This window comes from Aspergillus multicolor, assembly GCF_047715735.1.
Source record: "Aspergillus multicolor strain CBS 133.54 unplaced genomic scaffold BDW74scaffold_3, whole genome shotgun sequence".
Taxonomy (NCBI): Eukaryota; Fungi; Ascomycota; class Eurotiomycetes; order Eurotiales; family Aspergillaceae; genus Aspergillus; species Aspergillus multicolor.
Window position 1 is genome coordinate 413,595 of NW_027395954.1, and position 22,690 is coordinate 436,284.

Consider the following 22,690-nt stretch of genomic DNA (forward strand, 5'->3'; position numbering starts at 1 on the left):
AATGCGTTTGAAACGGTTTGGAAGACAACTTGATTGCGATAACATCATAGGAACTTAAGTTATGTACAATAGCTTCTTTCCAAACATGGTATTCACGTCCGAACCTGCTCACTCCACTCGCCTGCTTCAATGCCTCGGTCGCCCGCGCGGGCAGCCTCAACTTCAACTTCAACCCCACCACCATCTACGACAGAGCGTCGATGATAGCAGTGTAGGCATCCTTGGGTTGGTAGTTGGTGTCGTACAGTAAGGGGGTGAGGCTCGAGCGCCACGAGTCCTTGTCCGAAACGCCCCACACCGTGATACCGACACACTTCTCCTCATCGAGACAGGCGTTGAGCAGCTAAAAGTATACCCGTTAGCAGGGTTCAGGTCCAGTGGAGACAGGGTCATGGATGTGGGTGACTGTGGGGAGGGGTGTCTCACGTTCAGGTAATCGGACGACGCCGCGCCGGCGATGTCGAGCTCGGTGTAGGCGACTTCGGAAACGCCGGAGTCGGCGAGGGAAGAGAGAGCTGTTTGGGGGTGTTAGTTTTACGACCACCGAGATGCAGGGGTAGGGGCACGTATCCTGCGGCTTCGGTGCTGGACCAGTGGCTAGCGCTGTAGTGGCCTTGTGAGCCTACGCAGTTCAACCAATATCAGCAATCATCCTGTTTAAAACTTGAGTTCAACTGCAGCGGGCCAGGGCAAGTATACCAATTCCATCAATCGGCACGCCCTCCGAAATCCACTTCTTGACATACGAGGCCATAGCCTGCGTCTTGGCGTAGCTGGCCGAGTCGAGGCTATTCGCTGAATTTAGTACACTGTACGTCGCACAGCAGCACGCACAGACTCACTTGTAATCGTTGATATACAGCTTCGCGTCCGGGTCCGCGGCACGAGCCGTCTCGAAAGCGATCTTGACGAAGTCCTCGCCGAGCAGGTTATAGAAGACGCTGTCGCGGAAGGTGCCGTCTTCGTTGAAGGCTTCGTTGACGACGTCCCAGTGCATGATCTTGCCCTTGTAGCGGCCGACCACTTCGGTGATGTGGTTCTTCATCACGGATTCGAGGGTTGAGGCGTCGCTGATTGAGGATACCCAGGAGGGGAGCTGCGAGTACCAGACTGGGCGAGAGCAGGTCAGTTGGCGGCATGTTCAATCAAGGCTGGAGTTGGGAATCAACGTACCGAGAGTGTGGCCGCGAACCTTCTTGTTGTTCTGCTCCGCATAGTCGACCTATATCCTCGTCAGCATCATCCAAATCCCTAACCACTTTGTTTTTCCATACCAGATAATCGGCCCCATCCCAGCTGAAGCTTCCCTGCGACGCTAGTCACAACCATCCGTCAGCCTCGTCCATATTAACTCTCTCCACCTCGAGTCAGGGAAAACGCACGCTCAATAGAGTCCCACTTCATGCTGTTCTCCGGCGTCAGAACCCCAAACTGCTCGCGCACAATCGGCTCATTCTGCGTGTTCTCGAGAAGCGTCTTGTCGGACGCCGTACCGAAGTACTGCTTGCCGGCGGCCACGAAGAGGTCGTTGAGGGTGCTTGCGGCGGCGGCGCTGGCGCTGGAGACCGAACTGGCTTTGGAGCTGGCCACGGGGCTCGGGGTTGCGCTGGCGCTGGCGCTACTGCTGCTGCTACTGCTGGCGCTAGGTATGACGACGGAGGTTGCGATGCTGGTGGGGGTTGTGGTCGGGGTCGCGGTGGTGACGGTTGCAGCACTCGAGGTGATGCTTTCGATGACGGCGGCGGCGGTGGTGGTGCTTGCGCTGGTGTTCTTGGAGTGGCGCGGGCGGCAGACACCGGCGGAGGCCAGGGAAGCCAGGAGGGCGGCCGAGGCAATGGATTTAATTTGGACCATTTTGGTAAGTTCGATTAAGGAATGGAAGAATGGACGAGTTAATAATACAAGGAAATAAGGTGGAAAGAATGAAAGACGGTGAGGTGAGTTGATACTAAAGAACGAGGTAAAGCTGCCAGAGCTTCAATGGTTTAACGCAACAGGACAACCAGAAACTACGGGTCTAGTTCTTATATACAGTTACAACCAACTCATAGGGTGCAGACGAACCCTTGTCCGGAGCAAGGACCGAACAACGGGCGTTTTAGGCTAATTGACGCTGCCATTTTCAGAACGGATGAAGCCATATACGGCGTAGGGTCGGGGGTACCACACCATTAACCGTGGACGAGCCACGCCTAGTCAGGGACAAAAAAGCTCCTATGGGGACTCGCCGTTTCAGCCAAGGACTCTGGCCCTGGCTGTCATTTCTTCATGGTCCTGCAGGACACGGCGCCTCCGCGATCGACGTTCTTCACCCCGCGTTTTCTCTAGCTTTAGCCTGACTATTACTACTCCTTCCTTGACCTTTTGCCGGTTACTTCACTACAAATCTGGCTGAATTCTGCGTTGCCTGAATGCTTTTGGCGAGCACTTCGCTATGTCCGTGCCCGTGGCTGCGGCGCGGATAAAGTGGTGTGGGGTTACGGTGTCTGGGATAGATTAACAGCGTTTGAGGGTTAGTACTGGACTAATACGAAATTATGACAGCTGCCAAATCAATGCATTGATGTTATGAAACAGAAATAAACCTGATGTTCATATGGGTGCCCTGATCGCAGACCAACCCCATCCGAGCCCTATCTCAAGCCCTAGCAAACGTCTCCTTGACGCGGTTCTCTTCCCTAGCCAGAAACTCTTCGAACGTCCCCATTTCGATCCCAAAGGACTTCATGTACTCCATATCCACCTCATCAACCATGTCCCGGGCCATCAACTGTGCATCGATAAACGGGTTCGTCTTGAGTTGGGCGTCGATCTCCTGCTGGCTCATGTAGTTCGCCCTCAATTTTCTCCCCGTGGCCTTCGAAATCGACGTCAAAACATCATCCAGCGTCATCAACTCAGACGCAATCGCAATCTCCTTGCCGTGAAATCTCTCTGGATCGACCAGTGCCGCAGCCCCAAACTTGCCAATATCATTCGGATCAATCATCGGGATAATCGTATCGCGCGTAAAAGCAGTCGTGAGATTTCCCTTCCCGACCAGACCCGGATACTGACGCGATACGTAAGGCTCTAAAAAGTTCGTCATGAAGTTCCCCGGCCGAAGAATAGTGTAGTGCTCGAACCCACCATTGCGCACCGTATCCTCGATTTCGTTCTTGCTCAGCACGATTTTCGCAACGAAGCTGGTGGGATCCCAGTACTTCCGGCGCGTGGGGTGCGTAACGAGGCCGCTGGAGTAGACAATGTGTGCGATGCCGAGTTCTTTTGCGATGTGTATAATCCGCTTAGCTTGGGTTAGTTCTTGTGTAATGTCGGCGAGATTTGGTGAGAGGTTGAGGAAGAGAGAGGTGCAGCCGGTCATTGCGTTGCAGAGGGAGGGTTCGTCATTGAAATCGCCTTTGAAGAGAGTCACGCCGCTGGCTTGGAGGGCTTTGCTGCGCGAGGAGGAGAGGTCGCGGGTGATGGCGTGGAATTTTGTGGTAGGATGCGACTTTTGCAGGTTAGTGGTTATGACGCTGCCTTGGGTGCCTGTAGCACCACAGATGAAGATGGTGGAAGGAGGAGACATTTTGGCCGAAATATATTTGTGTTCGTTGTGGGAGGACGGAAGTGAAAACGAAGGAGTTGTTGGCTGGATAATTGCCTGGATACTGTGATGCTTTGGGGTTTATATACCTCATCTTGGAAGAAATTTTTTGGATGCTCAGGTAGAGCTCAGCGCACGACATGCGGACCTCTCTGCGGACTTCCACTGCGCTGAGATTGTAGACACGAAGAGTTGTATAGCGAAATTCGGTCCTGTCCAGATAGCCAGCGGATGACACTTCTTAGCGTGCGGAACTCCGCCAAATCGCCCCACAATCCAGATCTCCTTCGATTTTCCTCCTCTCCAGCTTCTCAGCTCATTGTCAACCCCGCCAGCGTCAAAGTTACCCAGCATGAGCTCAGTGGAACGCAACAACCCTCCGCCCCGGCGGAAGTCCTGTGACGCATGTAGAGCAGCCAAGCGCCGCTGCGATCTCGCCCTTCCGACCTGTTTTCGCTGCACCCGCAGAAGCATCGCGTGCGTTTACCCGGGGCTGCCGGCGCCGGACCAGATTCCCCAGTTGCTGGCGCTCATGAATGGTCAGAGTGATGGTGGAGCAAGTACATGTGCGGATGAGTTTGTTTTTGAGCCCATGCCGGCTCCTCCACCTGTCGTGGACCTAGGCTTTGATCTCGGGCATGAAACTCCAGTTGAGTCGTCCGCATCGCCCCTGGACGATCAGGGTAAATTGTACACTGTCCCTGTCCCGGTATATACTGGTAGCGGCGAGATGGTCCACGTTCGATCGGAAATGACGTTTTCGCTGTCCGAACTCATGGCTTCGCGGTTCCAGTACGCCATCGATATACTGAAGGATACGCCTCGAAAGATGGTCACTGAAAACCAGACACCCTGGTCTCACACCCAGTTATATAGCAATGGGATGCCGAAGGCTATGCAAGGTAAGCTTTTCCTTATCCTCGAACTATATCAATCCCAACTAGCCGCGACTAGACGCCTACGCCTGCTGCGCCCTGTACATCACCAAGAACCCTATCAATGCGCCGATGATCACATCGCACATTCATTCGCGACATCAAGAACTGACCCTCTCGCCACTTCCTTCTTCGCCGGTGGATTTAATAGCACATACGCACGCTTTACTTCTGTATACAATAATGCACCTCTTCGACGCAGACCTCCACGCCGCAAATACTGCCGTGGGTCTCGACACCCTCACCATGTCCGCTCTCCAATCCGCAGCATCCCTCCTCTTCAACAGCACGCACTTCCCCCCACAACTTGACACGCCAAGTTCCAACTCAAACTCAGCGATTATAACTCCAGCAGGAGCCCCCTTCTGGACCCTCTGGCTCTTCGAAGAATCCGCCCGCCGCACGATTCTCTTCACGTTCTACTTCTTGCAGATCCTGCGTCTATTCCGCGGCGACAATGACATGAAATGCGATGGAAAGCTTGGACTGTTGCATAGCTGGTATGCGTCTGGGTATTTGTGGAATGCGTCTTCGGCAGTTGAGTTTGCGAGTGCGTGGGAGGAGAGAAAGCATTTTATTGTGCGCAATGTGGATTTCGGGGAGGTGCTGCGCGATGCACAACCTGGGGACGTGGATACATTAGGCAGGATGATGCTTGTTACGAGTTTGGGAGTTGGGAGGGTAAGAGAGTGGTTTTGTGGGAGGGGGGCGATCTTGTGATTGATCGTGGGAGAAGCAGCTAGACAGCCCAGGCGGGCCCGCTATAGCTGGGAGACAAGCGCCAACATATAGAACAGCTTTTGTCATATTTAGGAATCCACATTGGATTACTAAGCCAATGGAGAGGCCAGCTATTGTCGACAGCAACTAACAGCGTTCTTGCCCGAGCGCAAGTGTGGCTATACCGCACTAGAATTTTTGTTAGGCGTCCCAATGTTTTCTCTACGCGGGATTCCGGAAAGCTCGGTCTCGCACGGGTCTTGATGCTCCGAGTACGCGTCTTCCACTTTCACCTCTTTCCGTTCCCGCGGCCCAAGCTGCTTGGACGTCCGGCGGAATAGTTTTCTTCGAGGTCTACGCAACATACTGGTATAAGACTCTTGTGCACTACGCGAAGAAAACGGGAAACGGGGTCCCCTAACTCAACGGTGCCATCCCTGTTATCCAACTCTGATACATGCTGCCGGAAATAGAACTTGAAAGGCCCCGCGTCCACCTTCTGCCTCCCAACAAGCCAGTCATGTTGAGAGCGATCTCTAAAGGCCATTGATATTCCGAACAGCTGAGAGATCTTGCCAAAGAGGCCAAAATACGACTCCTGCACATTGGTAGCTTTATCAATTCGCACATCGACCTCCAGCTCCTCAGACAATCTCTTCAGGGTCAAGCCAAGAAAAAAAGGAAGGCGTTTGTGTCACCCGAACACAGGGGAGGATCTGCACGCAAGGCGTCAAACAAGGCCATCGATCATGCTTCGACGCAAAACACATGGGACGGACTTTTGGTCATCAGCATGGTCCAGGGTACCCTACCAGCCTGGTTATGACCATTTTCGGCAAACTCATTCCATCAAACGACGCCAGTCACAATGTGATGTATCTCGACGAAACCAAGCTTATGCGGCATCGGCATCGTCGAGCCATCGGTGCGTTGTGTTGCTGTCCCGGGTACTTTGGGCGGAACTCAATGTACTTCTGACGTACTTTTTTCTTTGCATCTGGACTTTCGTTGGCGCGGAGTGATAGACAAGCGGGAAAAGTCTCGAAGATGCCGGCAAAAGTACTGAGAAATCGGTGTGCGTATGTTCCCCTCCAGCTCGCCAAAATAAAAGGAGCTCGCCCTCTAAGTTGTCTTGACATCACAAGGTGAGAATTACTATACATTTTCCGAACAGCTCCTCTACACCAGCCGCAATGCCATCCAGCACAAGCCGCGAGACTTTCACGCGCCAACGTCCTGCCTATCGTGACGTATCTTCGCCCTTCCCCAACATCAGGGTAGCCCTAATTGGTGGTAACAATGGTGAGTAACTCTCACCTGGCCGCAAAGTCAATGCAAAGTCAAAGACCCAGCGCCCTGACCGCTAATGCTTTACAGATATCCTACGGGTATTTAGTGTCTCTGTAACCATGCGCATGCAGAAGCACTTTAGCGACCGTGGGATTATTGGCCCCGTACGCGACGCAATGGTAGTCGACTTTTTGGAGTTTGTCCTCTGTTGGGAGTACCTTAGCCGTGAGCTTGATGAGGCCTGGGAAAACTATAGAATGATGTATGTACCCCTGTATTTCGACAGTAACTATTGCTGATATGGGTCTTTGAAGCTACTTCGATGACCAAGATCGCTGGCTTTTGACTTAAGGATGGGCGGGGCGTGTGCATCTTGGCCTCGGATTATGCTCTTCTGCATGTCCATAGGAATCGATCATCTTTATTTACGCTATGCACCAATTCAATCTATTTCTCGGACAGAAGTACGGTTTCTCTGTTGTCCCGGAGTCGTCAAGCGGATGAAGGGTGCGTCAGATCGCATATTACGAGGGCATGCATTTCCCGGGCATTTGCGCTCAAGTTTGATATTTGCTTTTTTTTTGTAGCCACGAATTGATTATGCAGGCAAGCTAGAAGTACCATCACGCCCAAAGTACGCCCAAAGGTACAGCAAAAGCACCTCCGTCGGAGTATCAACCTTGGAAGAACAGATCGCCAAAGTTGGATTGAGATTATTGTTTAGATGCTGGCCAGAACTCAAATATGCGTTGAGTGTTCAGTTGGGCTGCCCCTGTTCTTTTCAAGCAACCAATGAAAGTGCCAGAAACTCAAAGTCTTCGAGCTTCAGAGGTACCTGTTATTATCCTCGGACACCTGCACAAATCTTAGGATACAATATGGGATAGTGGTAGGCATCAAGCACAACATTCCAGCGAAGCCGTGTTTCTCTCATTTGCCTTTGCTCCCACATGTTCCTGATCATGAGGTGAGCATGTGCTGCCAGTCGTTCAAACCGTCAAACTGGGATTGGCTGGCTCTTGGGTATCTCGCGTTGTACTGCAGATGGCGCCTATCACGTCACCGGCTGACTCCTTGTGTTGATTTGACGTACCTAATGTGATGGATACACGGAGTACGGAGTACCTAGCTCAGCATGATGCCTTGGGACTGAGTGGCGCTGTACCTTTGGACCTGCAGCTTGACGGAAGTGGCCCGAACTGCCCAGCTTCATGAAGGAAAGTACGACGCTAACTCTGCTTCTTTTCTGATTGTACTTTAGTGAACTTTCAAGCTTGGTGAGCAAACCCCGGTAAGAAATGAGACTTGGGCTGTCAGCCGCTGCACCGCGTACCTCGCGACACCTTATACTTCTTCCAACTGATCCTTCTAGAGTTTGATTTTATGATTCGGCCAGGTACTTGGGAATGGAAGTGCAGGGTTACTACCTATTATCCACTTTTTGAAGACGACCTAACTTACTCGAAAGCCTTCCGAATTCGAAATTCGAGCAAAGGGTACTTCGGAATGAAGGAGCAGGGATAACCCAGCGCGGACACCTCCAACGGCTCTTCAGGGGTTGAATATTGTGCAGTCCGCTTCCAAGGTTGCTGGATGGATCGCGACCTTGGGCTGAGCCTGTGCTCGCGTTCAACTTTCCCGTGATGGATCTCGATAAAAGCGGGCAGTAAAAATGAAGAGAAAACGATTTGCGTTCGATACGATATATGTAAATTATTCAAGTTTGTTTCCTCGAGTCTCGACTCGAGGTCGCCAGATCGGTCAAGTCCAATAATGTTCTCTGTTTGCCGCCGTGGCTTTGCTGCAGTAGGGACAATCCCCGGCCGCCCGAGCAGGGAACATCCGTGGACGTTTCTTACTTGGCTTAATCTGTAACGCGGACTCTCAGCGGAATTTCTTTTTCTTAGGACCTAGAAACTTCATCAGGTACTTAGAGACTGTAGACTCGGCGACAAGGGGGCTAATCACTGGGCTTCAATCTTATGGTCTGGTCGCCTATCTAATTGGCATATTGGTACTCGCGACTGAACATCGAAATAAATCTGGGTCATTGGACAGTATCTAGCGGTGGAGCTTTCTTCGAGTAATTCAGACTCCATTCTTGCATTTTCCAGAAATCCGAGGGGAATTCGGGGGATTTGCGGGGGTATCCATGCCCACAGGGGGACCCCTGAAGGCCCGGCCCGGAATTCCACCCCCACCTCCCCGGACGGCAGGTTCCAACCCCACGAGCCACGTTACACCGACAGCCTCGTTTTTACACCGCTTCGGAAGGTCGGAAGCACACTGCCGGTGAATCTTGGTCAAACTGCAGGGGAACTCTTGCAGGAGAACTGTTTGCTATCTCTAACTGCGTGCAGCCTGCGCCGGATCCCGCGGAATTAGATCCGCGGGTCTTGCTTGGCCAACAACTCAGCCAGAAGCTAAGCAATAGCGTGTTCACGACAGTGCATGGGTTGTAGGTTATCAAGTGCGAGCTCGTCGAGTCCAGGAGTGATCCTTGGCGTGACGTAGGAAGGACAGATACCTGCACGAGGAAGACATCGAAAACGAGGCGACTCGTCTCCCATAAGTCCCGCTCAGGAAATCTGAACTCTCTTCCAGGGTGACAATTTCTCCCAAGGGTAAATGCTGCGCCGCTGTGGCTGGGTCTCTTCTCAAGCGACACAAGCAGGGATGTCCCTGCCTTTGATGTTGACATATCGCCATCAAGTCATATTTGATAATTCCAATCTTATTGGCTCGGGTAGTTGTCCTATCTGGGCTTTTCTCCGATTGGTCCGGAGTATCCGCCAGCGGAACTTGTCCTCCGCCCAACCCCGCGCCTAACTCTTCATCGATGACTCCTTCATCTGCTCTGGGAAGACTGGCACATGCCAGGTTGGTTACTGTCGGCGTTGCCTTCCGCGTTTCGTCGACGGATTCGATCCCCGAACAGGTGGAAGGTTTGAGCCATGACATCGGCAGAAGACTCCGGTGGCCATATTCTAAGAATAGAAATTATTCGTAGAATATAGGCAGTGAAGAGCCTCAGGAGAGGTGAGTACCAGCGCCAGGAGTCGAACCTGGAATCTCACTCCTCAACGGAGGTGTGTTACCGTTCCACCACGCTGGCTGGGGTAGCTACTGGGCTTTTCACCGTCTACAATGATTATAAATTCATATCATGGTAAGGTGAAAGTGGAAGGTGAAGAGGAGAATAATGGGGGAATGTAGGAAGGAAGAAAGGAATATATACCAGCTCCAGGACTCGAACCTGTATCTCCTCTGCGTCCACTTTCAATGTTCATGGACCTTTGTTTAACAGAGGTATGCTACCATTGCACCACGCTGGCTTGTTTATAGGAAGAGGGAGAGAGAGGGAAAAGGAGAGAAGGAGAGAGAGAGGGTTGGAACGGATGGCACTTATCTAAGACTATCTACTTATCTAAAGGTATCTAAAAGAAGAGCGAAAGAGAGGAAGAGAAGGGGAAGGCAAGTATAAGTACAGACCAGCGGCAGGAGTTGAACCTGCATCTTCTCTGTCGACGCCCGCGTCGACGGAGTTATGCTAGCATTGCACCACACTGGCTTTTGTATACTATGCCTTGTTTGGGAAGGTGGGATGGAGAAGAGGGAAGATGGAAGAGGCCAAAAATTGCGATGAGTGATGATGGAGAAGGAAGAAAAAAGAGTGAAGAAAGGGGGACGAGGGAGATACTTATACCCCGTGGCTCGTGACGGCGCTAGCGGGGGAGAACGGCCGGCTGAGAAATGGAAAGAGAGGGAAAGATTCTAGGGGTTTCTGATCGGGGATGATGATTCCGGGCCAGTGGCAAAGTCAGGTGGCATTAGGGCTGGGTTTGAAAGACGAAACATGCTTTCCGGTTGACACTAAATGTTTCCGGTGAGGAATTCCGCATTCATTCTGTGAGATTTCACGCGGAAACATTGGAATAAGCCTTTGCCAATGAAGGCCCCGTTAGGAAACCCCAAACACAGCGGGAAGTCACGTCGTTCCTCCTCGCGACTGGCATTTATTGGGCAGTCCGCCGGCTATGGCCGTTTCTGCTTGAGCATCAAGATATTGAAAAGACAGCACAATGTACTAGCTAGGCAGCTCGGCAAGTCAGGTTAGTTACGATCCTTGATCCATCTTCCTGAAGGCAACCAGCGGATTTTCTTGAGTATGGCAGCTCCGGCTGTCATTTCTCCACCGGTGCTGGACGGCTGACCATGCAGGTGTTTGTCTATAGTGATAAGAACAATCACATACACTTCCATAGCAGGTGTAATTGACCCGTAGTTATGTATCTTCATTATACTGCTGCCACATGTATACGAGCCGGCCGGCGTTTACCTGTGAAGACTGGCTCCACTTTGTCCGGGGTGCCTACTGTTACGAATTAGGGCTGCGGCGTAGGTGAAACGGACATGTCCTGAAATTGTCTGCGAGACGTAATAGCTGCAGATAGACCTCAGCTATTGAGACAGGCTCAACACTTTAGCTGCTCGTTTGGCCATATACCAAGTATCGGGACAGCGTCCATCAAGGCCACCAGGCACGCATGACCTATGAACATGAAAGTCATCCTGGCCAATCCGAAACGAATCCGAGTCTGAGGAGGATCATTCCACATCTCACCCTGAAAACCCTCAATGTAGCCAAAGGCTGCCTACTCTTTCAGTTGTGACAGGAGAAGTCCTGGTGAACAGAGTAACCCTACCTAAAACTTGGAGAATATGGGAGACTATTAACGAGCAAGGTCACCGTTCTTCCACCACCGACAGTAAATCACGCAGAGTATAGGGCCATTAACAGACTCCGTAACTTTTCCCTTGACAGAGCAGTGAAAAATACACGGCGAAGGCTTCAGGCCCGGGGTATAAATTGCTCCTTGGGCCCCCGGGTTCGATGCATCTGCCCACCACTTTTATCCACCCGTGTCAGTGGCCTCAGCTCCGTCTGGCTATGGCCATGGCTGGATCCGGCTGCCCTCAGACCCCAGAGCTCCTCCCGTCTCACAGTGCCTGACATCCATGGGTTGCTTCTGCTTCTGCCTCTGCCTCTGCCTCTGCCTCTGCCTCTGCTGCCTTTGCTGGTGATTCGTGGTAAGTCCCCAGACAATGCCCACTCGATGAGGTAGCCAGCTAAGTTGCTCCTGCCTGTCTCTCAGCCATACTTTGCGGGAAGGCTCCACGCTCGATCCAGGACTAGACCAGCTGAGGTCGACGAAAGACTACGGAGGCGTAGCGTAGCTCAGCCATCCACCGTAAGCTAGATAGATTCCTAGTCTAGATGCCCTAGCGGAAGTTAACTGATGGGCTCTCACGTAGATGGTTATGAGACGTATGCTTTGCTCTAAGAGATCCAACTCGCAAGGGCCTGTCGCAGATCCCCAGCTCCGGAAGAAAGGGTTCAATTCGCATAGGGTTCGATAGTCGCCGGTGTGTATCGTTGGACAGGGTCGCCCGCTCGCCTTCGCCTTCGCCTGCCCCTCAGGGGGATCCTCTACTAGGTAAGTATCCTTCAAAATCCCTGTGAACGATGCCCGGGAAGTCCTGCTGTTTCAAAGGGAGGCTAACCTGAGCAGTCATGTCTAGGAGCTGCGCGAAGACTGTGTGGCGCCGCGGGCCCAAGGTCCAGCATGATACGGATCCGCCGCTCGACAAGGATTCTCTGCACGGCCCCTACTTAGGTACTGCCACAAAGAGCCTGGAATGCCGTGTCCGCGTTGCGCTGGGATTCGATAATCCCGCCTGCCCCTGATGTGAAGAGAATGAAACGAAGTTCAGCGAGCGCCGACGTCGCATCTCGCGTCTATCAGGCTTCGGTGCCTTCTCCTTGAGGACCTACCCACAAATGGATGGCCTTGGACTTTGCGTCCGGAGTATGATGCTCCTGGTTCTGCATGCGTAATTGTAGAGGCTTTTGCGGTGATGCATGGGGTTGGAGAAGTAGATGACAACGGTGTCATGTTGGTTCTTGCGGCGCCAAATGAGGATTCCTATATGGTATGATTAAGAACATGCGGAGTAAGATATGGGCCAACGCACTCAGGTGGCCTCGGTCCATCGCTCGAGATATAACCATGGATGATGTTGGTTTGTTCTCTCGGCACCCCACGTTGGGCCTTGGAAGGGCTGGATTTGGAATATGGGGGATGGATAATATGGGCCAACGCACCCGTATATTACAAGATACGGCCTGGGTGTAGGGCTTTCGTCTCGTTTGGGATATGGCCATGGATGATGCTGGTTTGTTCTCGCGGCGCCAAATGAAGGGGCTGGCGTGGACTGGATTCTGATTTAAAGTGTAAATGGGAGAAAGGTATTAGGCCATCGCACGCGGTAAGCACCAGATAGAGGTGCAGGACTTTCTGTCATGCTTGAGATATAGCCATGGATGAGGTTGGTTTGCTCTCGCGGCGCCAAAAGATGGACCGGGCATGGTCTAGGATCGTACGATGGGAGGGAAGGACTCGGGGAGCACCAGAATAATGAGGATGTTTTACCTCGCTCGGTATATAGCCATGGATGGGCAAGATGTTTGACGGGCAGGATGGACGGTTTAAAATTTACTCCGAACATGTTAGGTTGCATGACTATATACCGTAATGCCTTTACCTACATATCACGAGAACGTACGAGATGGATTTCTCCAAATATCCGTACAAGGCTCTATCGCTGGTACGACTACGTATGTAGGGCTGCTAGGAGTGACTACGGTTTTGAACTTGGGCTGGAGCGCCGGTGGGCATAGGAGCAATGGTCATGGTCGGGTTCACATGTAAATAGTAATGGGCTCGTCGATGAAGAGCACTAACCAATGTACTTAGAGAAAGAAGAAATCTTCTGAACAGAAATCATCGATCATATTGTGCGTTAAGAACTAAGAATCCAGTAAGAAGAAGTCAAAGCTACCTCAAGCGTCTCCAAATTCCAATCATTCTCCCCTAGCTAGTAGATCGTCGATGTAGGCTCCTCATCACTGTCGAGATCCTCCGCGGCTTTGACCCCCGCTCCCGGGTCCTCTCCAAGACCCTCCAACGTGCCTCTGAGGCGAGACGCCCGAGCTTCGTCCCCGATTATGTGCACCGTGTGAGCCGGCGCGTCCACCTTGAGAACCTCCGCGTCCACTCTGAGAGCCTCCCCGTCCCCATTGCGAGCCCCCGCGTTCACCCTGAGAGCTTCCGCGTCCGCGCTGGGAACCACCACGTCCCGCACCTCCACCGCGAGGGGATTCACGGCTACCGCGGTCACTTGAAGATGGTGCCCTCAGAGGATTGGCCATCTGGCGGGAGGACTGCTGGCTTCCTGCAGACTCCCCGGTTGCTTGTCGAGGTTTCAAGGCGTCCGTGATCCCGTTTATGAAGCGGAAGGGCAATTCCTGATGCGGGGTGCCGTCTAGTATCTTCCGAGACGTCTCTAGATAGCGGGCCGAGAAAATAACCCAAAGGCGATTTGAGAACTCGTCCATGGAGTGAGGCCGAGGGCATGCTGGCTCAGTCTCAAGAAATGCCTTGACTGCGTTCTGGACACCAGGTCCAGATGGGTTTGCCAGAAGTCGGAGGTTGTATTCGCAAACCATCCGACACGGGGGATCTCGACCTGCCCGAGCAGGGGGCCCAGTTGGTCGAAGCTGGACTGGATTCTCAGATGGACCATGTAGTTATTCCATAGTTTGTCGGACCGATCAATCAGCATTAGCTTGAATGCCCACAAAGTTCCGGTTGTTCAAATACTTTTCCAATTGACCCAGTCCCGATCTCGCGGAAGGGGGCTCTGCATCCCACGGCGGCCTGCTGACGCTCCGCGAATGATGATGTGGATATTGCTGACTTTGTGGAGAGTAGTCTTTTCAACCGCTCTTGCGGGGTTTCATTGGCCTCCTCTTTCAGCCGATCTTCGAGCCTTAGGTTTGTTTCCATGGCTGAGAGTAGGGATCCGCCGATAGACGAATCCGAAATATCGGTGCGTTCGCGGCGGCGGAAGCCTCCATTGTCAGACGCCATAATGTGAGTGTTAGGGAGAGTTATTTGGGAAGTTTGTTGCTACATATAAAAGGATAAGATAGGAATTGATTGGAGGTAAGAGCAGATCTTGGAGACCGAGTGTCGAGAAAGGCTGTGTTGCGGTAGCGTGGGTAAGGGAAAAAGAGATTTTCGTTGAAGGGAAGACGAAGCTTGAGCTGAGACGGGACTGTGTTACTGTGAAGGAGGTTGAGGTCAACAGTTTTGGCCACGGTCAATTTCCTCAATAAGCCTCGAGAACTCGCAACCTCGCCCTATTGTTGGCTCCACTTGCTTCACTGGTTGTGGTTATTAGCCCCGTTCAACTCCTCTACTAGGTGAATGAAATATGCTGGCAGATCTTTTGAAGCCTGAGAGTCTTGAAGGCACACCTGGCTTGTCGCTAGATACTGCTCGCGGAAAGCGATCCACAGATAGGAATCCTTGTCCGGGCGTGGGTAGTAGGGATCATTGCCTTTGAAAGCGATAGCTGCCTGCTGGGCCCCTTGCTCAACCATGGTCATGGGACGAGCAAGGTCAAAGTCCAGCATCCACATTTCGTGGACGCCCAAGGCGTTCGACCAAGATTCCGGCTTTTGGCTGGGGTCGGGCTTGTCGTTCGGTGACGCAAGCACAAACTCAATGTCATTACCGTCTACGTGGGCCAGCCAGTGTAGCTGAGCGAGCGCCTTGGCCATGGTTCGCGCGTAGCCGGCGATGTCTGCGCCCGGAATTCCGATCTCTTCCATCTGATCGAGATGGAGCGGATAATTCCGAAGCGAGAAAGCTTGAAACCGAGAGGGCTTTGAGGCTGCTCGGACCCGACGGCGGCCGAGGTATGGCCGGATGATACAATCACGGTTTGTATCACTGTCCAGGATATTAGCAATGAGTGACGGCGGGCAATAGTGCTCTGTCAGAAAGCATCTTGTTGCTTCAGGAACGGCAGGGATCCGCTGCGCGTGGATCATATTGCATGGCTCATAGCCCTCTGGGAAGCGGGCGAGATTTTTCTTCCACCAGGCATTGAAGGGTTCGATGAAGCCGTGGCAGAGTGGAATATTGATATTATATTGCGTCTGCATGATGGATGATGCCTTTTTGGAGGTTACAGCGCAGGATATGTTGGTGGGTTTGATAGTCGTGAAGCAGCGACCGTTCAGGGCCGCCGTCTTCGCGCTTGAAGGCTGAGCCTTGTTCTTCCGCGGCCCAGACGGTACCGCAGAAGCCAGCTCCGATTCTTCGGAGGAGTCTGTCATCCATATTGAGGTCAGTAATAGATGAAATACTAGATAGAGTATAAAAATGAGATGTTAATGATTCTTGACGATTATTGATGGAAAAACAAGCAGACGAACCTCGATGAGGACTTAAGTAGGCCATGGCCCGGCCGGAGTAGAAGTTCCGCTATGAGTCACCGGTCGCCGCTTCCGCTGACGATCATTCCGAGCCAATGGCAGGGAAGGCAGCAGCGGTACCGGACCAATGGAAAGGCACGGCCTTCAATCCAAGCCAATGGCGGAAACGATGACGACTTTATATATGTCTTCAAATGCACAGACGTTCCAGACCATTCATGATCAACGGTCATGCACCCTATGATGCCGCTGCTTGTGGGACGTGAGGTCGGGAGTTGAGTCTTGGGCTTGCATCCACAAGCATTCAAAGCTTCCCAAGTACATCTTGGCGGAGTGGTAAACAGAGACTGTCATGTGAGTGATCTTGAATTTTTTGAACTTTGATCTATCCGACCCGCAGTGTGGCATTTTGACAGTCAGCTCCCTTTCTGCTCCGTACTCCTACTCTGGAGCAACTGCTCATAACTAATTCCGTTGGTTGAATGACGACGCCAGATCATTTTTTTTGAGTGGCCACCCTTGACCCATAATGCCTAAAAAATATGGCCTCGATGTATTGGGCCTACGAACGGATATTGTGGGATCGATCGTAGGGTAGGCACTCCGGTCGTAGCGGTCATATCGGCTTCATCGGTCATTACAGCGATCCTCGGCCGACGTCGGCCCAACCGCAAGTCGCATATAAAATGCTCGCTCAATGGAGTTCAAATTCCGTACTTTCTACTCAGGATACTCTGTCTTCAATTTTTTAACTCCTCATCTACATATTCTGACTCTACTAAGACTAACCATGCCCCCCCTCCATATCCTCATCACCGGCGCCGGAATCGCTGGCACCGCACTAGCCTACTGGCTCTCCAAGCTCGGCCACGCCGTCACCGTGATCGAACGCGCCCCAGAGCTCCGGGCAAGCGGACTCCAAGTCGACCTCCGCGGTCCCGGAATCCAAGTCATCCGCCGGATGGGACTCGAAGAAGCATTCCGCAAGCATGCTGTCGCCGAAGAAGGGCTTCGGCTGGTCGATGGCAGAGGCAAAAGTTGGGGGTACTTTAGTGCGAATCGCTCAGGCCAGGGACTACAGAGTTTCACGACGGACTGGGAGATTATGAGGGGTGATTTGTGTAAGATGCTTGCGAATGCTTGTGCGGAGAGGGTGAAGTTTGTCTTTGGGGTTCAGGTTATGGAGGTTAGAGAGGTGGTTGATGGTGTGGAGGTTGAATTTTCCGATGGCGCCATGGACCGCTTTGATCTTGTGGTTGGTGCTGATGGGTTGTGGTCCAAGACGAGAAGGATGATGCTTGGTGCTGATGGCGATGAGAACCCGGGATATAATTCCATCGGCGTATTCGCGGGTTACTGTACGATTCCAAACGAGATCAAGAAGGACGAACGGTACGACGCTACTGCTTTCATTACAACGGGAAGCCGCGGTATTATGATACGGCGCCATGACCCCCGAAAGATCCAAGCATACGTGATGTGTGATTCGCGTGCATCAGGCCGGCTAAGGAAGTCAACAAGGGGCGATATCGAAGAAGAGAAGAGGGCTCTAGCAGATGTTTTCCGCGGTGCCGGCTGGAAGTGCGATGAGATTCTCGCAGGCCTTGTTGAGTCCGATGATCTCTATTGCGAGAGGATGGGACTCGTCAAAATAAACGAATGGTCTTGCGGTCGCATTGCGCTGGTTGGTGATGCCGCGTACTGTCCGTCGGCCATGACCGGGATGGGAACTACGTGCGGCATAGTCGGGCCGTACATCCTCGCCGGGGAGATTGACAAGCACTGCCGTACAACCGCGTCCAAGGAAACAATCAGAAACGCGCTGGAGGCGTATGAAAGAAAGCTCCGACCATACATGGATCAGATCCAGAAAGGACTAACGGACAGTGATCACTACATGGATAAGTTTCCCTCTTCGTCTTTTGGTATTGGCGCCCTCTATTTTGTCTTCTGGATCGCGACGGTGCTGAGGTTGGACATTATTGCTCAGTGGATGTTGCGAGAGAAGACCGACGGCTGGGAGCTTCCGGAGTACCCAGAGATGGATGTCCTGTAAACTGGCTGTGTCGATGTATATACATTATTCTCTGGTTGTCTAATCAATATCACTCCAGATTCTTATGATGACATTGGCCATTGAAAAGGAAGGTCCGAGGCCGTAAAGTCAAGATCGAACAATCCGCCAAAGTCTGAGTCAAAGTTGAAATCCATATTTGGTGGAGTGAGGTTGTTTGTCCAGAGTCCAGGGCGCGCTTCATCGGCCGCCAAAGACACAGCCGTTGTCTGAAGGATGTCACGGCATACCACAAGGCTCTCGTGCATAGCCCTCTCGATAACCGTTTCCGATGGCTCATCATTAAGCCGAGCTTCCACTTGGGCTAGCATCATACTAAGACATACATAAGTCTTGACGTTCATATCTCCATGCAGGACTCTATCCTTGGCGTACTGCACTACGCGACGCGCATCCACCAAAAGTACTTCTTGTCGTGCTCGATTACGCCTCTTCGTAAACATTGATGCGTCTGCTTCGGCATCTGGATTTAGTTCAAGGAATATGACCAAAGCGCCTCGAGTGATGAGATCGCGGAACATGCCCCCACCGGATACGAGAGCTCGGCAGTAAACGCGGTCTTCGAGAAAAGAGACCAAGTCAAGTGCTGCTTCTAGACAAGCATGTCGCGAATGACTATACAATGGGTTAGGCTTGGCTCTGATGGCGTACCTATAGTGGAGGCTCAGTGGGAAGCGACGGAGGAGGTGACTGCAGAAGCTGGACGCAAAGCCTCTTGTGGATGTGCTCCGATCGATAGCACGGGCTGCTTCGGAGCAAGCCGATGCCAACTTGCTTCCGAGTTCAAGTATTCGGTCATACGATGGCTCGTCTTGCATGCTATTGATTACCTTTGTTGCGCGTACTCGAAGAGAAAGCGACTTGGCCAACACCGCCTGAAAGTTGGGCAGCTCCCGATCATCCATGTCAGAAGGCGGTTTGGTGTTGAAGTCTTCATCCGTGACCATTGGCGGCATACCCGCATCGATCGCCGCTTGCAAGTTCATCTCAATTATCGTATACCACAGTCGCCTTCTCAAATTCTTCTCCCCGGTGTCCATCCGTCCGAGTAGGTCCGGATCCTGATGCAGTCCCATCTGCATAGCCATCCTTAAGAGCGAGCCGGCTGAGATCCAGACCAGATCAGAGCCAACTAGGTTAACTTGACGAGAGAGTAACAAGAGACAATTTACTTGAAGGGCGCTCAGCGATAAGCGATCCTTTTCCAGCGGCGCGGAAAGCCATGTCTGGGCGATGTCGATCGAAGTTCGAGCTTTGGCCGCCATCACGCTGCGCACACTAGCCTCGTTGTGTAAGGGACCTGCGACGGTCATGAGCAGAAGGACCACCAGCAAATGTGAACGGTCCGTGGATTCGGAGCTCTCCGGCCCTGTCGTATAGCGTGCCATAAACGAAGAATAGTCTAGTATCCCATAGCAAGGTTCAAACGTTTTGAAGTACAGCTGGACCAACTCGTCCATAATAGTCCGGCTCGGAAGGTATAGATGGAGATCAGCGGGAAGGGATCTTCGACTGGGGCGCTGCTGCTTTATCATCTGAGCCAACCGCTTGCACTCGGAGATTGTCTCGGCCACCTCATTGCTGGGCGCGCCATTAGCGATACTTGAGAACGCGTGAAAACATTCGCCGATGGGCTCGAGGGTAGACAGCCCTTCCATCTAAGCCATTAGCAGAAGCCAAACTTCGCGAGGCAAAAAACCTACCAGCGAGAATGTGTTCATCCAATGGCCACTCCCGAACACACGAGTCTTGGAGATGGCGCCTCGTATGCCGCTCGAACTCGGTATAGTGCTCCCAGGCGTCGCCTCGATGTCAGCTGCCCGTAAAGACCCATTTATCTCTACGTCAATGTTTTGCCTTGGTGAGGAAGGGGTGTGCGTTATCGGTCTGCGGAGGTTGTCGTCATAAGCGCAGGCCGCCGTGAGATCCAGGGCTTTGCACTGCCCGCAGCACGGTCTAGCTCGGTCGCACTTGACTTTGCGACGGCGGCATTCAATGCAAGAGAAGGCTTGGCGGTGGCGTTTACGGGGTGGCTGTAGGTCTGTCATCTTCGATGATGTTGTGAAGGAGGTTGGTGTGGAGAGAGGAGCTGCCGCCGGGGAACTCGGAGGAAGAATGGCCGCTCGGCCGTATCGGAGCTAGCAGGCCTCTTGTTGCCTTGGATGCCTGAGGCCACAGCAGCAGAAAACATCCCTACGACTGTGTTATGAAGGATAGCTTTTATCAATTTAGTGTGGAAATGCTTGCCAAACGTTCTAGAAGGCTAAGTCCATTGGTGATCAGGTCATTTGATTTGTGAAATTGAATGGCCGCCGTTATGATGTTCAGAAGACGTAAATATATATTGAATGCTAATACCTAGGTAGGTGAGAATAGAGCCCAAAAGCCAGTCCGCACTGTTTTCGAAACATCAATTCAAGGCTATATGGCAGGCAAGAGGTAATAGAGATTAGTCTTTACAATTCTTCAAGGTTGAATTTCTTCGCATCCACCTTCCAAATACCAACTGCAGCATCTCGCTTGATGAACTGCCCATATTCTTTGCGGCCAACGATACCCCCATTGTCGCGATCCCAAACGACCTGGCCGCGTAGAATAGTGTACCTAGGCCAGTTGTTGATTCTGTGGCCCTCGTACGGCGTGTAATCCGTATTATGGTGTAGCATCTCATTCGTGATCGTCAGATCCAGCTTCCCGGGATACCAGATGGTCAGATCCGCATCGGAAATGCCAGGAATTATCGCTCCTTTCCTGGGGTATAGTCCGTAAAGCTTCGCTGCGTTGGTTGACGTAGCTTGAACCAATTTCGTGAGCTCGAGCTTCCCCGCCGACATGGCGAGTGGCATACGTGTTTCCACGCCCGGTAGGCCGTTGGGGATGTACTTGAACTGGCCGACGGGATGCTCGCTCGTAACGCACGTCTTCTTGCCAGATTCGGCGTCGTCGTACCAGAAAGGACAGTGATCGGAGCTGAGAATCGCGAATGTACCGTTATCCAGACCCGTCCAGATCGCTTCCTGGTCTTTTTTATCACGCGGTGGTGGAGAACAGACACACTTTGCTCCTCCAAAGCCTGGCTTGTCAAGGTCGTCGCGGGTTAGGAAGAGGTACTGCGGGCATGTCTCGGCCATGATCGGTTGGCCGTGGCTTTGTGCTTCACGGATACGTGCTGTTGCGCCGACGTCGCTTACGTGGACGAGGAGGATCGGGGTATCGGCGATAAGGGACGAGAGTGCGATGGCGCGGTTCGTCGCTTCTGCTTCTAGAATTGGGGGCCTCGAGTTTGAGTGGTATTTGGGCGCGAACAGTTTAGCGGCTTCGAGTTGGTTCGTCAACCAGTCAAGAACCTCGCCGTTCTCCGCGTGGATCATGGTGAGTATTTTATTCTCCCGCGCGGCTAGCAGAACCGATAAGATGTCGCCGTCCTTCAATTGTAATGCCTGGTAAGTCATGTAGATCTTGACGGAGCTGATACCCTCTTCGCGAAGCTTCGGGAACTCCTGTAGGGCTTCGGGGCTCGCTGTGCCCATTAGGACGTGGAAGCTGTAGTCGGAGTAGCATTGTCCATCCGCGAGGGCATGCGTCTCTCGGATGACGCTCAACGGTGTCGCGGAAGTATTCTTCACCAACGGGGCAAAGGTCACGATCGTGGTGTTTCCGCCTGCGATGGCGGAACGGGAACCGGACTCGTAGTCGTCGGAGGATGTGCCTTTGCCGAAAAGCGGCGGTTCCTGTAGATGGACATGGCAGTCGATGCCACCGGGCTGTTGACTGGTCAATTGTGAGGTTATGGGAGTAACAATGTAAATATACCATGACATAGCCACCCCGCGCATCTATCACTTCTCTACCGTCTTTCGCTAGTGAGCCAGATGGCGCTAGAAGCGCAATCTTCTCGCCTTGGATGGCGATGTCCAGCGGTGCGACATCTGCGGCTGTAACACAGACTCCGTTAGTGATGACAAGGTCGTACATTGCAAGCGGCAATATAGGGAGATAGAAGAGGCAAGAGAGGAACACTCACTGCAAGCGACGGACAGGATAGAAACCCCTCCTCATGAATCCTTTGGAGTGGGGAGCAACGATAAGGCGCTCGGGCGTTGCGATAAAGTCAAGTCGCCCGAGATAAACAAACGGATTACGAAATCCGAAGTCCGGGGATGGTGGCACGTGCGACGCTAGTCCCTTTATAGCCAAGGTGGAACGTGCTGTCGCGACTGCCTCGCGTCCACCATTGCTCTAAGCTCCAATCGACCTCTGGTCCTGCATGACGATTGTTCTGCACGCCTCGTGCTGCGAATAATCATGTCGATAATTGGCCACTTTCTCTCTAAGCATCATTTCCGATGACCGAAACAACCAGGAATCCGACATCTGTTTCAGCCATATCGGTCCAAGCGACTTCGGCCATGCGATGATTGTCGCAGACGCAAAGTCGCCCTGTCGTATCGAGTCCCAACCACCGTGCACAAACTGCATACGCAGAGGCCCCAGTGCAGATTTGATGCCCCGCCTTTGCAAAGGAGAAGAGAGGACTTTGAACCAGATTTGACGCTCGCCAACAACGTCCAAGCCTCTTCAGCAGAAGATAACGGCCTTCTTTTGGCGACTTGGGATGATGGGAACATTGCTGGAGGCGCTGGAAATCCGTTACAAGAAAGCGCCAATGGCCTAGGAACATGGGACTTTCATCCTTCCCCGGACCAAGGAGTGAACCTGTCTCCTTTATGAAG

At 52.5% G+C, this 22,690-nt stretch overlaps 9 protein-coding genes, 2 non-coding genes and 1 pseudogene across 12 annotated transcripts; 4 read left to right on the forward strand and 8 right to left on the reverse strand.

The window, feature by feature from the left end:
- Window positions 1-184: 184 nt before the first annotated feature.
- Window positions 185-2,396, reverse strand: BDW74DRAFT_187350 (endo-1,4-beta-xylanase; the record flags this gene model as incomplete). The annotated part of the gene is made up of 7 exons (XM_073731466.1): window positions 1,383-2,396; window positions 1,257-1,315; window positions 1,174-1,222; window positions 843-1,110; window positions 700-788; window positions 427-515; window positions 185-343 (listed from the first exon to the last, which is right to left on the reverse strand). Exons 1-7 carry the CDS (start codon window positions 1,852-1,854, stop codon window positions 185-187), a joined length of 1,185 nt encoding a protein of 394 aa, XP_073587583.1. The 5' UTR covers window positions 1,855-2,396.
- On the forward strand, window positions 2,224-3,718 carry BDW74DRAFT_73779 (uncharacterized protein). Its single transcript, XM_073733593.1, has 2 exons — window positions 2,224-2,512; window positions 2,578-3,718. Exon 2 carries the CDS (start codon window positions 2,597-2,599, stop codon window positions 3,074-3,076), a length of 480 nt encoding a protein of 159 aa, XP_073587584.1. The 5' UTR covers window positions 2,224-2,512; window positions 2,578-2,596; the 3' UTR covers window positions 3,077-3,718.
- Window positions 3,465-5,244, forward strand: BDW74DRAFT_165586 (uncharacterized protein; the record flags this gene model as incomplete). The annotated part of the gene is made up of 3 exons (XM_073726436.1): window positions 3,465-3,482; window positions 4,101-4,491; window positions 4,544-5,244. 3 exons carry the CDS (start codon window positions 3,465-3,467, stop codon window positions 5,242-5,244), a joined length of 1,110 nt encoding a protein of 369 aa, XP_073587585.1.
- A 648-nt stretch (window positions 5,245-5,892) lies between these two features.
- Window positions 5,893-6,352, forward strand: BDW74DRAFT_73784 (uncharacterized protein). The gene has a single exon (XM_073733594.1). It carries the CDS (start codon window positions 5,994-5,996, stop codon window positions 6,264-6,266), a length of 273 nt encoding a protein of 90 aa, XP_073587586.1. The 5' UTR covers window positions 5,893-5,993; the 3' UTR covers window positions 6,267-6,352.
- A 3,226-nt stretch (window positions 6,353-9,578) lies between these two features.
- On the reverse strand, window positions 9,579-9,649 carry BDW74DRAFT_t56. Its single transcript has one exon. It is a non-coding gene; the product is annotated as a tRNA-Gln (tRNA).
- Window positions 9,650-9,769: 120 nt separating this feature from the next.
- On the reverse strand, window positions 9,770-9,869 carry BDW74DRAFT_t55. The gene has a single exon. It is a non-coding gene; the product is annotated as a tRNA-Leu (tRNA).
- Window positions 9,870-10,023: 154 nt separating this feature from the next.
- Window positions 10,024-10,105, reverse strand: BDW74DRAFT_t54 (annotated as a pseudogene). The gene has a single exon. The product of its transcript is annotated as a tRNA-OTHER (tRNA).
- A 4,114-nt stretch (window positions 10,106-14,219) lies between these two features.
- On the reverse strand, window positions 14,220-14,528 carry BDW74DRAFT_174090 (uncharacterized protein; the record flags this gene model as incomplete). The annotated part of the gene is made up of 1 exon (XM_073727950.1): window positions 14,220-14,528. The coding sequence occupies one exon, from the start codon at window positions 14,526-14,528 to the stop codon at window positions 14,220-14,222; it is 309 nt and encodes a 102-aa protein (XP_073587587.1).
- Window positions 14,529-14,821: 293 nt separating this feature from the next.
- On the reverse strand, window positions 14,822-15,784 carry BDW74DRAFT_174091 (zinc finger protein; the record flags this gene model as incomplete). Its single annotated transcript, XM_073727951.1, has 1 exon — window positions 14,822-15,784. The coding sequence occupies one exon, from the start codon at window positions 15,782-15,784 to the stop codon at window positions 14,822-14,824; it is 963 nt and encodes a 320-aa protein (XP_073587588.1).
- An 832-nt stretch (window positions 15,785-16,616) lies between these two features.
- On the forward strand, window positions 16,617-18,480 carry BDW74DRAFT_187354 (putative FAD-binding monooxygenase). The gene has a single exon (XM_073731467.1). It carries the CDS (start codon window positions 16,674-16,676, stop codon window positions 17,937-17,939), a length of 1,266 nt encoding a protein of 421 aa, XP_073587589.1. The 5' UTR covers window positions 16,617-16,673; the 3' UTR covers window positions 17,940-18,480.
- Window positions 18,002-20,005, reverse strand: BDW74DRAFT_174093 (putative C6 transcription factor; the record flags this gene model as incomplete). The annotated part of the gene is made up of 2 exons (XM_073727952.1): window positions 18,002-19,615; window positions 19,661-20,005. The coding sequence occupies 2 exons, from the start codon at window positions 20,003-20,005 to the stop codon at window positions 18,002-18,004; spliced, it is 1,959 nt and encodes a 652-aa protein (XP_073587590.1).
- A 267-nt stretch (window positions 20,006-20,272) lies between these two features.
- Window positions 20,273-21,932, reverse strand: BDW74DRAFT_187357 (uncharacterized protein; the record flags this gene model as incomplete). The annotated part of the gene is made up of 2 exons (XM_073731468.1): window positions 20,273-21,721; window positions 21,771-21,932. The coding sequence occupies 2 exons, from the start codon at window positions 21,930-21,932 to the stop codon at window positions 20,414-20,416; spliced, it is 1,470 nt and encodes a 489-aa protein (XP_073587591.1). The 3' UTR covers window positions 20,273-20,413.
- Window positions 21,933-22,690: the final 758 nt, after the last annotated feature.

Excerpts from the sequence above, each read along its gene's own strand:
- BDW74DRAFT_73779 (XM_073733593.1), top strand. The coding sequence starts at position 2,597 with ATGGGTGCCCTGATCGCAGACCAACCCCATCCGAGCCCTATCTCAAGC.
- BDW74DRAFT_73784 (XM_073733594.1), top strand. The coding sequence starts at position 5,994 with ATGCTTCGACGCAAAACACATGGGACGGACTTTTGGTCATCAGCATGG.
- BDW74DRAFT_187354 (XM_073731467.1), top strand. The coding sequence starts at position 16,674 with ATGCCCCCCCTCCATATCCTCATCACCGGCGCCGGAATCGCTGGCACC.